General features: G+C 39.7%; 1 protein-coding gene across 4 annotated transcripts; it reads left to right on the top strand.

The window, feature by feature from the left end:
• Window positions 1–3,191: 3,191 nt before the first annotated feature.
• On the top strand, window positions 3,192–15,647 carry LOC138028430 (trimethylamine monooxygenase-like). Of its 4 annotated transcripts, XR_011127663.1 has the most exons (6): window positions 3,192–3,331; window positions 10,828–11,011; window positions 12,048–12,212; window positions 13,024–13,780; window positions 13,851–13,983; window positions 14,059–14,196. XR_011127663.1 is itself a non-coding variant. In XM_068875972.1 (5 exons), exons 1-5 carry the CDS (start codon window positions 3,308–3,310, stop codon window positions 14,327–14,329), a joined length of 1,401 nt encoding a protein of 466 aa, XP_068732073.1. In that variant the 5' UTR covers window positions 3,192–3,307; the 3' UTR covers window positions 14,330–15,647. The 4 variants fall into 4 exon arrangements, 2 of the variants coding, with proteins under 2 accessions (XP_068732073.1, XP_068732079.1); XM_068875972.1 differs by lacking the exon at window positions 13,851–13,983 and having other exon boundaries at window positions 14,059–15,647; XM_068875978.1 differs by lacking the exons at window positions 12,048–12,212; window positions 13,851–13,983 and having other exon boundaries at window positions 14,059–15,647.
• Window positions 15,648–16,654: the final 1,007 nt, after the last annotated feature.

The raw sequence follows: 16,654 nt of genomic DNA, 5'->3' as shown, positions 1-16,654 counted from the left end.
CGTCACCTGAGATGTTTCAGTCAGAAATTTTGGTTACATTCGCATGATTTTCAAGCCAATCAGAGAGTGTCACGTTAGCATATTTTGAGAAAGAGACCATTCAGGGTAACGAACAAGGTGGACCAGACTTCAAAGGCAGCCCAAACATTCCGGTCGAACCAAATCGAAACAGACTGTGCTATGTGAAAATTCCTCGACTAAAGGAAAAGCGTACTCGTTCCGACCGATCAGTTTACCATGTGCAAACGTATCCCTAAACACTCCAGCGAGCTGAACCTAACAGCGGGGAGCTTAAGCACGCGCGGAACTGAGCTATTTTCCCTTTTAACTTGTCTTCACACAATTACATTTACATTGCAAAGTATCTTTTCTCCATTAGAGACTATAAGTATAAAACTGGGAGACACCACTGCCCACGCACACATCGCCGTCTGCGTCTCAAAAACGCGTGTGCTTAAGCTCCTTAGTATCGTTCAGTTGAAATGATTATCGGAATTTGGCAGAATAGGAAGAGCCCACGACACGCGACTATCGTTTCTGCTTGTGTTTGTTAATGCCTAATTAAAATTTATCAAGATTCTGTTTGTACGGTTATATTTGCATAAATAGGAAAACGGGATAGGAATTCATTCGCCATTCCGACACGTCTGACGCTTTATCTCGGAAAAGAAAAAATGCAGCAATTTTTTCCTGATTTAGCTTCAGTAATTTTACGTTGTGTCAGCGAAAATGAAGGAAACAAACGGCACATTCCTTCTCCTTACCAACAGCTTTTTGCATATTTAATTATATTATTTAGAGTATTGCAAAAAAAAAACAAAACAAAAAGAACAAAAACAAAACACACTATCAACATATAAACTTTGGCAGGAACGTAGCAACCGCTGAGTAGCCAATTACTGCGGGCCCAGAAAGAGACTGAACGACAAGAGAAAGCCGGTGTGATATTTCCAATGCAATCTGTTATTTCAGTTCATCCAAGAAGCTGCACAGGCATGCAGGGGTTGGCATATTCTAACCTCCTTCTTGAAAATTTTAATTACCCGCAGCCCCTACAAAAACCGTCTCGGTTCTCTAACGTCACCACTCAACTATAACTAGAGAAAACGAGATTTCTTGAAAGGTAGTCCAAATTTCCCGAACGGAATCTCGGAACGGAAAACGTGTTTACCATTTGCATGCCTCTATCCAGTCTCTCTCGGTAAACTTGAACGAATTGTCTAAATGGTAGGCCAGCCGAAATATAGTACACCACTAAAATCAAATCTACGTTGTATCGGCTCTTGCTTAAAATATTTAGTTTCTCAACTTGAAATAACGCCGATCAGATCAAGCCACTGATCCAACGTACACCGACAGGAAAATTGTCCACGGTTGCTTGCTTCAAAACTCTTAATGGTACACGCCGATCCCAACTGATTAGTATATAAATCTGGGAGTTACCACTGTCCTGGCACGCGAAATGTTCTCTTCCGGTCCGCGTCTCAAAAACGCGCGTGCTTAAGCTCCTAACCACTGTTAGGGCCGATTTACACGATACGATTTTATCGCATGCGACAAGCTCACGACAGGCCTACGACATGGACTTACGATTGTCGCAGCGTTTTAAAACATGTTTTAAAATGCTACGACATTTTTTCTGACGTACCCAACAATCGCAAATCATGTCGTGGGCCTGTCGTAAGCCGTTGTCGCATGCGACAAAGTCGTACCGTGTAAATCGGCCCTTAAGGACGTTCGCGCTAAAATCTTCCTACGGTGAGATTTTCTTCATTTCTCGCCTAGAGTTAGGTCATAAAGTACTTACTCCAAAAATGAAAAAAAAAATGGGGGTCACCGACTTTGTTTCGGAGAAAATGGCAGTGGAAAAATGCCTTAATTTCGAGAAATCGGTCATAATAGCGAGATGTAGACTCATCTGCTCATCCATCGAAAATCATAAAAATAAACTGTTGGAGTGAAAGTTTCCGTGCATAGGTTTTTAGGAGTGAGATTTTTAGATAATTGTATGCCTCTAGGGATGTGGTAAACAGTACAGTTCATCCTCGACGAGCGTTTTCGTAAGCTCTATCCGTTGCAACCACTACCGGAATTCTATGGCACGACGAAAGAAAATGTTAAAAAAAGATAACTTCTTACGGTGAGAATTTTTTCATTTCATCATATTTTGTAGATAGTAAGTAAAGTAAGTGATTCATGATTAAAAAAATAGGGGTCACCGATGATCTGAGCGAGTAAAATCGATGTGATTTTGCAAAGTTCGTTTGTCACGCTTTTGCGTGACCTGTCGGGCAAGGACTGGAACCCAAGAGAGGATCGGTCGTTGAAGAGATGAAAGGTTTTTACCGAAAAAAAACCTTTCTCGAGCATAGCAACGAAGTTTTAAGCAGGGGTCATCTTCATTTGGTTGGTGTTTTGTATAATATCTCTCCATGGCCGTCATGCTCATCCTCTGGGTGTGTTTTTTTGTGAAATTCAATCGCTGATTGTTTCACCTCAGGTACGCACTATTCAAGCGGACGAGGACGAAAATACTGCTCTATTTTCACGAAAGTAAATGAAAAGAACTTCAAAAACATGCATTCACTTTGAACTTAAGTTCGTAGGGTAATAAAAACATTAAAAAGGAACAGTCCCATTAAATTTACGCAACGGTTCGTCGTCGAGTTTTCCAACCTTTCAGCCACTAGTCTACTCGATCAGCTACCTTTTCCAGATCTTTTCCATCCTCCCGCTCACTTCTCTTTGAAGTTTCATGATGATTCGGAAATAAATGTGCCATTCTTTTGCAGGCCTTGAACTTCTTCCTCGGGGTTTCTGTCGCCATGTTCATGCTTGAAAAATTTGTATGAAAGTCAAGTAGACTAGTGCACGACTGATAAAACCTCGCGAATATCAGTCGTGCAGTTGTCTACTTGACTTTCATAAATATTTTAAATCAATTTTGACTGATCACGATCTTCTCTGATCCAACGCTGTGCAAGACTTATCGTCCACGGTTTTTGCAAAGGTTTTAAAACCTCAACTTCACTAATGCTCGAAGTAATGCGTGACATATTACAGTCGCGTTACCTGCGCAGTAACGTTGCGCACAAACAATTAGCGCAAACGTCCTTAAATACACACTGTTGTTTCAAATTTCTGAGCGTGCGTAGACGAGCCGGAATTATGTTTGGGCTGCCTGTGGAATTTTGACGTAACCGAACAGATCAGTCCTCGGCGTCTTCGGCAAACACGAATTACTAACGCGGCGATTTCAGCGAGAGTCGCTAGGTGTGTTTCTCATCTTTCCAATCTGCAAGACTCAATGTGGACGTCGCAGTTTATTCAGGTGAGTTTGAAGTTAGTGAAATCGTCACTGAAGTCTTGATGGAGGATTGTTCGAGGGCAGCTTGCAAGCTTTCTTGGCTTTATTCGAGTATTTCATCCAAAGCGGCCGATGAACGAAACTGTTGTTGCTGTGTTTAGTTGAATTGCTGCTGAATTTAAAACGGGAAATACGAACTGACATATTTAAAGTTGGACAAGCTCGGTACATTTCTTTTCCCTTTTTATTCAATTGGTGTACAACATTCATGTATTTCAAGGCAAAAAATATGAACTGATCCGAAGGATGGTTGCGCGGTGAGTACATTAATTTCAGAGCTGCGTTGTAATATTTCCGTTGCTTTTGGCTCTTCAAATTCTTTTCGAAAGGCTTGTAGACACAGATAAAACTCTCAAGACGACTTCTAGCAGCAAGTCGTTCTCGTAGATCGGCAAAGCGAGGGAACAGACCAGAGCTCTCTCTCCCATATATTGTAGCGGTTTGTCAATTATTTACATCGTGTTCAATGCAAATGAGCCGTATGCTGTTAACAACTGTAATATTTCCAAAGTTAGGAAACATAGGAAACTACCAATAGTTAAATTCCAATTAGGGTAAAGTCGGTAAAGGTTTAGGGTCGCCTTTGCTCGACTGACGGACCGGTGCATGCATTCATTAATTTTTCTCACTTGACATCAGTTAGTTTTGATGACACGATTACGGCAGATGTAAAAATGTGCCAAAATCCCGTAAAGACAAGTTTCTCCGAAAAGTCGATTTTGGAAAGGGCCACAGGTGGTGAACATGTGCAATGTCACGCAACAATAAGTAAAGATTCGAGACCATTTATTAAGTTAGCTGTTAAGTTCCTGTATTGGGTAATTCTGAACGGGGTTTTACGCGTTTTGGGCAGTTTTTTAGTGAGATCGATGTGAGTGCTTTTGACTGCCTCTCTTTTGGTAACTTTTGTGCGAAGCAAAGTTTTCACATAAGCCAACTTGATTTGCAAATTTTGTCTTTGCACTTCAAGTTGGTGGAAAATCTGTCGTTTAAGAACAAAACCAAGTATTCGACAATCGCAGACCTTCAAGGATTAATTTCTGACAAAGGTCTGCGATTGTCGAATACTTGGTTTTGTTCCTAAACGACAGATGTTCCACCAACTTGAAGTGCAAAGACAAAAATCAAACTCAGGAGTGGAAGTGTTTGATATTCAAAATATTAATGGAATGCTATGGACTCAACGAACCAAATAGTGGTTGATGTTTTTTGTAGCATCCATCCACTCCATATTTTGGCATTCTTGCACGTCTCCGTGTGCTTTTTTGTTCGGAGGTACCATCCAAGCCTTGGAGGAACATGAGTTTGAGCCCTTTTCATAAAGAGAACAACAAAATCCTAAATAACCAATATATACTTTATGCCTCAGATCACCAGAAAACGTTGATCTCAGTCATAGCCAATTAAACGTGATGAAAGACACGTGAGAATCGCTTGCTTCCAAGCTCAAAATTTAACTGGGGTAAACCTTCTCCAATAGTGATCCTTTGCATGACATCATCCCTTGTTATTGATGTGTCAACATTGGTTGTAACCATTTTTCGACATTAACCATAGGGTTATTGGGAGTTGAAACAATGCCTTCTTTTATTTGGTGGTTGGCGAATTGGGATATCACAAGAAATTTGCTGTCAGTGCCTGTAAACAGGAAACATCACGGCTTGATGCATGACACCGTGACATCGGCCAGGAATACGTGACGCAGGTTTCGGTGTAAAGCAGGGGTTTGATGGCATCGGGTATAAATCGCTTATGATAAGTTTCATGATTATTTATAACAGTTGTGACTATTGTAGTTTCTTTGTTTTATAATTGTGTTTCTTGTTTTATGGTAAATGTGTATTGAATACGGTCTTTCTCATAAAATTATTCGATTATCACTGTGACTACATTTCTGGAAACGCTGAAAAGCTGGTCGCTCTAATGAGTAAATATTGTACTTTATTTTTGTTTTTATAGTTATACGGTAAATACTGTATGTTTCATTAAGTTACTATTATTACTGTTAGTACATTAGTGGTCCTTTTGGAAATCATTTTGTAAAACCTATTTAAGAGACCATGTTCTCTTATTCGCGGCATCTTCCTTTTTAAAGCAAGTCTCGGAAAATGACCTTCTTTTACTGCACATTTGTAACGTGCATTGAATCATCTTAATTTAGAAATAATTTAATGTGTGAAATATTAGTAAAACATTGGTATCGTTATTGCTATAATTATAAACTCAGAGTGAGCGCAAGCGCTTCTTTTTATTGCATTCTATCCGTTGAATTCTTTGTGGTCCACAGTCGACTTCCAGGTTCTAAGCTGGTTTGCTTCAAAACGCGGTCATTCAACAAATTGAAGGCCAACGAGTGGGGGAAGGATGGGCATTTTGTAAATCATCGGGTTGTTCGAGTGAGAATCTTAGATTGGACTGCAATCTTCGTTGCTTCCTCTTCCCCACATATATATATCGAAGCTTCACGATAGCATTATTTCTACAAGTGCTTTGCTTAAATGCCCTGCCACATCTTCCACCAGGCTCAATTTTCCTTCTTCTTTCTTCTTATGTTTTCGCTTCCTTGAAGAAAGCGAGGTTCACCAAGATTCATGCTTTCCCAGGCATTTTTTCGCACGCCAAATGTTTCCAGCCAAAAGTCATAGTTATCTTGTTAAATTTTCCTGAAGGTCGATGTATCATCGAATATTGGCCTACCTTGAATATCGCATTTTACCACTTGGTTCCGAGTGTTACGAAAACTAAGACCCTCAAAAGCTAAGACCTAATACCCCTTGTAAACAGTGGAAATTACGAGAAAGAAACCCGTGAAAACTCACCGCCAGTCAGAGACTTGGGCTCTGGATGTTCTCTCCACCCATGGGGTTTAATTTAAACAGACTCAACGCTGTGATGCGCTTGAATGTTGTGTGACAGGAAAAAAAGGTGACAATATCAAAAGGAGAAACTCACTCAGTTAACCCTTTGGTTGGTTGTGTGATTCAAGAATTATTTGTCGGTACACATTTGTTATTCTACTTCCAGTATCAAGACAAGTCCACAATTTCGCCGTAAGTCACCAAACAATAAACAGGGGTACTGTCAATGGGGGTGTCGAGGGGTGATTCCAGGAGATTTTTTAGTTTTTAATTCATAACGAAATTCTTAAAGTATTTATAGTTTCAGTTCTGACATGTTTTATTTCTGTTTATGCTGATTGCAAGGTTCCTTATAAATAATGCGTCAAAGTACCAGAATAGCGTGATGTACCCCCACCGGCTAACAGATGATATTTCATATCCTCATTGTAATAAGCGTAGAAATAGGCTTGTGAGTGAGGAATGCGGAGAAAGACCCGGTGTTAGTTTTCGTACTACGAAAACTAAAACCCCGGGGGTCTTAGGTCTTAGTTTTCGTAACACCCCTGGGCTCCGAAGGTTTGGAGTTGCAAGAGACCACTTACCGGTGAGATGTAGATCTCTTGTAGAACTGGATTTTTCTCCTGGTAAAATGCAAGACAAAGACAGCAGGCCTATCTCGACGGCGCAACGATGAATACATTATACAAAAAGTTGGAAAGGCGGGAAATTCATGATAGTTAACAAACTTTCGAAACAAACCTTTCACGTGGTTTTATCATCGGGTCATGTTAATCTGGACGCAACTTGGCTAAGAAGGTAGGTCGCCGGCTTTCTGATCCGAAGATCCCGTGTTCAAGACCCGTTTTGACCACAAAGTGGAGTTGTTACTAGTAATCCATGGTTCAAATTCTCGGCTGCTCTTTTGAATTGCCAAACGGTTTTCCTCCGTTCGGTTGGGATCTTAAAATTTTTCTGTCCTATTGCATCTTTTTTTTTATTGGTCCAGAGAAGCGAATATGGGGTTTGTCAACGAAGTAACTGTTTAATCGTACGTGATTCTGATATCCACATTGTATTTTTTCTCTTTCGAGTTAGTATGTTTCAGCCGTTTTAGTTAAAGAAAGCTATCACTCAAAGCAACCGCATTAATTTACGGTCGAGGATTCGATTTTTCAAGCCAACTGTGATACATCCAAGATTAGAAGATTAGCATAATTACGTACGTGATTATTGAACAGTCTCTTCGCTGATTGGTTGTATTTGAGGTGATTTCTACGCGATAATCACCTAAGCGGTTTTTTTTAGATGGCCACAAGCCTTTTGTCGAGGGGGGCCTTTTTTTTTCCCAGGAAAGATGCCGGACATTCGAAAGTTATAGGAGATTAACGGCAAAAATTGAAGCAAAAAATTTGGAAAAAAAAGGCACCCCGACCCCGACCTAGCGGCCTAGCGTTTTGGCTACGACCTTGTCGAGGTGACACACGAAGAAGGCAATTGTTTTAGAGAAAATGCATATTTTTCAAATAACCGCACCTATGTAATTATACTAAAACAATTATTCTCCTCGCCTTCGGCGAATAATTGTTAAATGTGCTGTTTCAATGAGTATTTCAAATGTGGATGATTGCCTCTTCCTAAGGTTTCAAGTGGAAGAGTTGGATCTCGGGTTTTGGGTAGTTTAGGGTCTTGACTCACCTCCGTCTATGTTGGCCGGTATGCGAGCGTACAAGTATCCAACAAGTTTAAAATATTTAAATTTCTATTTCTGTGACACGCTTTATCAAATTTTGACAAAAGAAGTGTTCGAAAGGCGGCCCAAACATCAGCTGTGAGATGGAAATTTTCGCGGGATTTTACATGTAACTTGTAAAGCACTTACAAAGGCGGCCGGTTTTTGTCAGGTGAGTGGAATTTTCATGGCTAATAGTTACGTTTTCTACTTGGCGGTGATCCTGTTTTATCACAGTTGAGTACGTAATTGACTGGTTAGCAACGATGCTTACATTTTTTCATTGGTACGCGGAAATTTTGCAATTTTTTTCGTACGACACGCGCGAGACAGCAACCATTTTAGTATTGCATGCTTGATATACGTTGGTCTCCATGCACCTAATAGGGAGTTTAAGCACCGACAACCTCTACGACAACGATACAAAACAAGAATATGATTGACTAAAAAAGGAAAAATACTCGTGCTGTAGGTGCAGCAGGAATTTCCGTCCATTTCTTTGCCGTTCTCCACAAACAACGTGAAATCATCAAACTGTACTATGTTTTGACGCCAACAACTTGAGCATATAACAATGAACCATTGAATTTTTTTTTTTTACTTTAACACCAATCGAACCCATCCAGTTACAGGATAGCTCACCCGTATTGTACCAGTTGAACAAGACAGAAAAATGGCGAAATACTTGCGACAGCGTTAAGTTGTATTTTGGAGTGTCGTTTTCGTTACTGTTGTCCTCCGTTGCTTTCACTCCCTAACTGAGTGCGTTTTCACAACTCCCCTTCTTCATCTCGGCCAAAGCGAAGCAGAATATTTCTTATCCACTCTGTGGTTCTCACACTATCCACCTCCACATATGCACACCACAGGGCTCAACAACGATTTTAAAGTTTTAAATTCAGAAAAAATGCCTATAGCACAGTTTGTGAGGAAGTGTCAGATTTTTAATACAGTTTATGCTGTTTTGACGAGCACAGTTTTTACGAGACTTTAGTGAAACCGTACATATTTGGCAATCCGTTTTCGGTTAAAGGGCTTTTCTGAATTCACTGTTATGTTAATATTGCAACGGGAGGTTTGAATCCTTTATTGTTTTGGGGACATATTAAAATTTTTATTTATTCACACCCTTCATAGCAACCATGCGATGCGTAATTATAAGTGGTGTAAAAGTCCTGTTATCTTGGCTAGAGCTTGAATCCAGATATGGAAAAGCGATTAGCCAGTACTAGTATCAAAGATACCATAATACTCTTTGTTTGTCCCCAAATATATTTTTATTTTCTCTTGGTACTTAACAATGATCCCCAGAGAAGCTGGAAACAATGCTTATGCAAAATTTTGGAGGAAATAACGAAGAGTATTGTGCTATTTTCGAAACTGCCTAATTGAAAGTGACACCGTGTCATTGAAGTAGGATTTCCTCTGACATCAACAAAAAATAGCTTTATTTTTCATTTTTAAAGAGTGCTAATGAAGATCATTTAGTATGGAGATCAGTAAGTGTTAAGTTTCTTTGTTTCATGTTTTTGTTCGCTTTTTTGGCCTCGACCCTGCACAAAACCCGACAAAAACACGCTTTTTTTCGGAAGGATAAACAATCAAAAGCTTCGACCTAACCCTAACCCTAACCCTAACCGATAATCACTTCGCCTTCGGCCGATAATTGTTAATTAACTTGCGAACCAAAAACATAAGATTGTGCCGGGTCACGGTCGGCTCAACATCGAATTGCGACTATATTGTTCCTGCTTTTGAAACTTCCAGAGTTTCATAACAATTCCCTAGATCAGGCGCGTAGCGTGGTCATTTTTTCAAGTACGCACAAGTAGATATGATCTAGAAACATAAGTAAACTAAGAGAAAAATACGGCGTTCTTTATTTCTTGTTCGAAATAGTTGTGTTAATACAAGTAAAGAACAAAGCGTCGTGCCCTTATTTTGAGCAAACTTGTCGCAAACAAAACATTGTTTTGGTTGTGCTCGGAACGTCGCTCCTTTGCAACTTCGCCTTTTTGTTGCACGCTGACCAAACAACACTGCATTGTTTAGTGTAAAAAAAGTCGATGCAAAACTAAGTGAGAACATGGTATAACTTTTGCTAATTTAGTTTTTAGAATTTAATCAAAGTGGTGTTTTCATAAGGAAATCTTGGTTGCGTACAAGTGAAATGTTAAAAATAGAAACAATTGCTTTAAATTTCAAAAATTTCTGGTCACTTCAAGTACGCACGTGCGTATTTGCGTATAGGACGCTACGCGCCTGTAGATTAACTATGATTAAATCGAGGCTTTTCTGTCTAAACTTAAATTACTAAAAAAACAAATTGTCCATCGATGAATACACTTTCGTATTCACGTTCTTCCACATATTCAAGAATTTTGGTTTTTTCGCGTTTATAAAATACTCACTAATTGCTTAACTCCACCGAAGTATGAGAGAAAAGGAAAAGATACTCCTGCTGGGCTGACAATTCCTTTTCGCTTAAATGTCGTCAAAAGTAAGCAAGGGAGTCATCTTCGTTCTACGACTTCTACCTTTGTAAGGGTATCTAAAAGTTATCGAACGACGAGATTCTACACAGACACTAGTGAATCGTGGCGACCCATAGCTAGGCGCTACAGCTCTCGAGGACCGTAAGGGTGGGTTTTAGAGTCGTCCCTCTTTGTTCCGAAACCCTCTGGTTATTCTGCGCCGAATCTTTGCCGTTTTGTATTTACCGTTCGAGTTTTCTAGGGAAAAAGGGGCCCATTCAAGTACTAGTTTCAAGAGGTTTTCATCCTTTAGAGTAGTTTGATTTGTCCAAGGTTGCTTTACTCGAATCATTGAAAAATCTTGCATGGTAAACTAAATTTTTCCAATTCTGAATTACATCAAATTTTCCTTGATAGATGTGTAACGGATCTGAGATGCCGTCAGCGAAACGAGTTTGCGTAATTGGTGCAGGGCCAAGTGGCATGTCCGTTTTGTATCACTTCAACAAACGGAAAAAGGAAGGAAAAGAAATCCCTGACATCGTTTGCTTCGAGAAGCAAACTGATTGGGGAGGACTGTGGAAATATTGCGAGGAAACTGGTAAGCAATCCCACCACCCTTTTCACTCGAAAATGAATCAGTTAAGATACGGTGTGGCAGGCTTTTCAAGTAAGCGTTTTATAAGTGACCTGCCTAGTGGACATTAGTTGCGGCCAACTTATTAGGGAGCTAAAGCAAGCGCGTTTTCGAGACGCGGACGGCAACCGGAAGTGAGCTGTTTTCTCTTTTAACTTGTCTTTACACAACCACATTTACATTGCTAAGTATCTTTTCTCCGTTAGAAATGATTAGTGCAAAAATCTGGGAGACGCCTCTGTCCTGGCACGCGAAATGTTCTCTTCCGGTTGCCGTCCGCGTCTCAAAAATGCTTAAGCTCCCTATTATGAGGGACCTTAAGCAAAGACGACGGCGACGGCTACGAAAACGTCACATAACAATAGGTTAATTAGAAAAAGCAATAGTTCTGCACGTGCGTTTTACATTTTGATACATTTCTTTGCCGTTCTGGTCTTCACAACGACGTGAAATCAGTGACGAAAGAACGGGAGCACATGACGATGAATTTTCTCTCTTAAGTATCCACGCCGTCCTCACCAATTTTATTCTTATAATGAGTACTCACAATTTCCAAGCCGAACGACTTAGAGTAATCGCAAAATTATTACAGGAACGGGAAATAATATTTTTAGACAAAGTTCTCGTAGCCATGGTCTTCGTCCTTGCTTAAGGTCCCCGTTGTCAGAATGGTCCGTACCACGTCCACAACAGCCAATGCCAGTTTTGAAAGGCTTCCTGTAGTACATCGGAAACTTCATCGCATTTATAGCTTGACGTGAGAACATAATAATAATAATACTAAGAGCTGGAAAGTGACTTCTGAAGCCAGTTAGTACAGTATGCGCAAGACAACTGATTAAATTTGTAACAGACTTAAGGAGCTATAGAAAAGAAAACGCACAGTCACGCCAAATAAAGTTTCCCATTTTTTTAAATTCAATGCCTCTCAATTTTGTTCTGGATGCTTGAGTAACGAGCCACTTTCTTTTCCTTTTCCCATTATATCATCTTATTTTAGGTACCGATAGATATGGGGAGCCTGTGCATGGAAGCATGTACCGTGGACTGTGGTCTAATGGTCCTAAAGAGGGCCTTGAATATCCCGACTTCAGCTTTGAAGAGCATTTTGGGAAACCCATTCCATCGTTCCCTCCCAGGGAGGCTATTTATGATTATCTGAAGGGCGAGTATTTCAGTCCGAATCCAATTACAGTTATGCGGATGGGTTGATATCAGGGAGTCAAGGAAAATGTGTTTGTGTCATTTCTGGGCTAAGGAGTAGAGACGAGTTTTTCGAGTTTCGTGTCTTATTCTGGGAATGAAAAGTTATTTTGACGATAGCGGTTCAAGTGGCAATGAGAAAAATCATCCTCAGTTATTTTGAGATGGGAATGTACAAATTCTTATCCTTTCCTTCGTTATGGTGCTCTCATCAATAGGGGTAGGCAGGGGTTGATTCAATATACTCTTTAAAACTTCTCGAGAAGTTTTGTCTTCTGGCTATTGAAAGTCACTTGTTCAAGTTTATCCCCTCATAAAAAAAGTAAGTGTGATGCAAGGAAAGAATTTGGAATAGGCCAGTTTCGAATTCTCACGGTTGGACTGTATCTAGCATTAAATGGAGGCTAATGCTGGCAAATCTTTTCAAATGCAAATTAATTTTCCCGCGTTAGCCTCCACTTCATGCTAGATCCAACGAAACTGGCCTATTGAAGACTGGTTACAAGATAGCAGCTATTTTATCATTTCAACCAAAGACAGTCATTGCTGTTACAAAAGAATTAGTTTTCTATTTTCTTCCACCACACAGCATTATTCCGTTATTTAACTACAAAGGTGTCCTTTATTTTCACTCCATTATTTCTCTTCAGCCCACTTATAAGAACATTTAGCTTGAAAAGGCTTTGCTTAGTCTTCGATTGCCTGCAAAGACAAAAGTTAGACTCGTGTCTTAACGACAATCAGAGGCTAAACAAAGCCTTTTCTCATCTCAGGTCGTTGGACAAAACATGATCTTCGTCACTGGATTCGTTTCAACCACGTCGTTCGCCAAGTGACTTACAACGACGCAACCAATGACTTTTCAGTGGTTGTCAAAAATCTTCCAGAGGACAAAGTCTTTCCGGCGGAAAGATTTGACTTCGTTGTAGTGGCTGTGGGTCACTTTTCTGCCCCAAATGTTCCAGTATTTCCTGGAATTGACCATTTCCCTGGTCGAGTTATTCATTCACATGATTTCAGAAGTGCCTCTGATTTTAAGGGTAAGAAACTGTTAGTTGTCGGTGCTGGCCTTTCTGCAGAAGACATTGCACTGCAGTGTCTCAAGTACGGTGCCGAGTACATTATTTGCTCTTGGAGAACGAAACCGATGGGTCACAAGTGGCCCCCCCGGATAGCAGAGAAGCCACTATTGACCAATGTGGAGGGACACACGGTTCGTTTCAAAGATGGTACCTCAGCGGAAGTGGACGACATCATTCTGTGCACAGGATATCACCACTCCTACCCGTTTCTGGAACAGCGGTTGCGACTGAGCGGTCCAAATGGCTTTTATCCTGAAGGACTGTACAAAGCTATCCTGTGGACACGTGGAGGGAACAATAAGGTTTTCTACATTGGGGTATTTCACCATTTCTACACTTTTACTATGTTTGACGTTCAAGCACTTTGGGCGGTAAATTGCATCATGGGAGATATCAAATTTCCGGACCAGGAAGCAATGGAAAGTGACATCAAATCATGGATTGCCAGGTTAGTGTTTTTCTGGTCGCCGATAATCTTGCAAACAAGTTTGAATTGAAGATGTTTCTCTTTGCTTCAGATCACGATGTTAAGTTCACATCGCTGGCTATGGATGGATTTGAAAAGGAGGGTTGTAGAGATGTGCTGTAACTCGTTTTGGATATAAGTTGACCGATTGGTGGAGCCATTTTGAGGAAGCCGTAAAGAGACAGGCAATTTTTATGCATTTTCTCATAGCACGTCTCTTTTAGTTCGATTTCTCAGTGCTCTCTTTTATATTTTTTTAGAATGCTCAAATTGAATGATCCGGGTGAGAAAGTAGACTTTCAAACGGAATACATCATCGATGTTTCGAAGGATGCAGATTATGGGTACAATTTGGATGCCTCAGCTGTTTTTCACTCTTGGATTAAACACAGGATGGACGGCGACATAACAAATTACAGAAGCCACAGCTTTACCAACATCTTCACTGGAAAGAAGTCACCGTTGCCTCATACTCCATTTATGCAAGAATTTGACGATTCTGTGCAGCACTTTCTCAATTCTGAAGAGTGAAATAAAGTTCTGTCCATTAATGTGCCACATTGAATGGGATTCAATTTGCGTCCCGAATTGAGGTCGCTAAAATAAATACCATGCCATTCCAAAGGTCATTTCAAGCTTTTTTTCAAAACTAATCAGTAATCGTTTTATGGCTGACTAATTGCTATCGGTTTGATGGAACCTCTGCCGATCGGGAACCCCGCTGGAACTATACCCGGGTCTCAGGGAAAAGTGTTGCCTTTGGCTTCAGCAAATTCAAATGAAAGTATTTTTATTCTTGGATAAGTAGGTTAACTTTCGCTGGTTAAGTCTGAGGCATCATGAGGGAACCCACACACATTTCGTCAGTGGTCCTCGGTGTGTTGGTCTTCCCTTTGTGCTGTATCATTGTTGAGCGAGTAGAGCACTTAGCTATCTTATCTATCAATATTTATGACATAACTGAATTGTCCTTTTTTTATTCTGATTTACAACGTGGAGGTTAAGCAAATATGTGTTCACTTCCAGCACTAAAGGGAAGAGAATGACTTCCTGCATTCGTCTCGGTGTGCATGTAGTTTTTTGGTCCGTTAGTTATTTAGCTTATGTGGTATTTACTGACAAAATTATTCAACTCAAAAAGGGGTGTGACTATTTTGTACGAGCCATTCTGAAATCCTAGGTTAATCCTAAGGGTGCGTTTGGTTGATCCTATTCCAGAATAAGAATACGAGGAGTGATGATTTAAAATAGTATTTCTGGCGTTTTGAAGCAATAAAGATATGTTTAAAATAGCATTTTAGATGGTGTTTGACAATTTTAATGAGAATCTCCGTAAAAACTAAGGATTTCAAACTTTTATTCCATTTATTTCTTATTCCGGAATACGGTCAATCGAACGCACTCTAAGATATATGATACTGTTCACTTTGAGAAAAAGAATGAAGTGATTTTTATCTTTGGTTTTTACACTGTGAAACTGTCAATGCCCACGGCTTGTTAAAAGGATTCTTTCCTCGTTTTTGATAGTTATATATTGATAAAAATTGGGCAGATATCAGTTCAACACTATTTCATGTATGACATTTATGCTCGTTTGGCCTAAGCAAGGTTCAGTATTATCCTAATTCAGTATACTATTGTATCTATGACATTTATGTTCGTTTGACCTAAGCAAGGTCTAATATTATCCTAAACATGTTTTAAGCACATGGTTAACCGGCTTCATGGGAACAGTGTCGTGTCGGTTGTAGAAGTAGCCTTAAGAATATTGTATATTGTTTAGGGATTTTTCAAAGAATAGCAGTAAATAGTCTAAAATTAAAATGTGGACTTAAGGTCGGTGCTGGAAGTTTGTTTATTTACTCTCGGCACCATTATCGACGCGTTCAGATTGCGAAGTGAATTCAACATGACCTTCTCATCGAAAGCGAATCTAAGCTAATCTAAGAGCAAGATTTTCTGGTGGTAAGTGTGTTAAGTTACAGAACATAAAGCAAGTCAGACTGTTATTTATGACAGTTTATGACTGACGTTTCGACAACCAGCACGTTGGTAAGTCAACTGCAGAGTTAATGGATAGTGTGATCTCAGTTGAACAACAACGATTTCCTTTTGTACTGAAAGAGTTGTTTCATGTTAACCCCTGAATGAGTGAATTAAAGATAAAAGTAATAAATCTCTTCAGTTCATTCCCCGGGCCGGTTAACGTGTAACATGTCTTTCAGTACTATCGCAAATTATTATCATTACGTAGGTGATTAATTATAATTCTCTGCGCTGATTGGTTGTACTTGAGTTGATTATTACGCGATTATCACCTAAGGGGGTTTTTTTTTCGAAATGGCCGCAAGCCGTTTTGTCGAGATGACTGACGAAGAAATTAATTGTTTTAAGGGTCTACTGACGTTTTTTTTGGGGTGCGTTGCTAAGGATGTAATAGTTAACTAATTCGAGAGAATTTGACATTATTTTGGTCAGTTTCCGACTTTTGTAAACCAATGACCCTAAATATGACGTCATCATGCCACGCCCATGGTCACGTGACCAATAAAAGAAAACTCTAAATTTGTCTCCGTGCTACACAATTTGGGTGTTTTATCAGTGGTTTCATAATTTGTATTCGTTTTTGCATCCAGCCAAGCATGCTTTTCTTTTTATTTTGAAAAATGTTCTTTTTAGAGAAATAAACGATACTGAAATACCCATAAAATTTTCAAAAAAGATGATTTGAAAAAATCAATGCTTACCTACATTCTGTATCTGGAGGTGAAACGTGCCATATGAAAAAAAATTAATTCAATTTAAAGACCGCCGGAAATTTAGGTTTTTTCTTAAACCGGAAGTCAGTTTGTTTAC

Source organism: Montipora capricornis, chromosome 2 (genome assembly GCF_036669925.1).
Source record: "Montipora capricornis isolate CH-2021 chromosome 2, ASM3666992v2, whole genome shotgun sequence".
NCBI classification, from domain to species: domain Eukaryota; kingdom Metazoa; phylum Cnidaria; class Anthozoa; order Scleractinia; family Acroporidae; genus Montipora; species Montipora capricornis.
The sequence above is the reverse complement of the archived record's forward strand: the minus strand, read 5'-3'. Positions and strand labels throughout refer to the sequence as shown.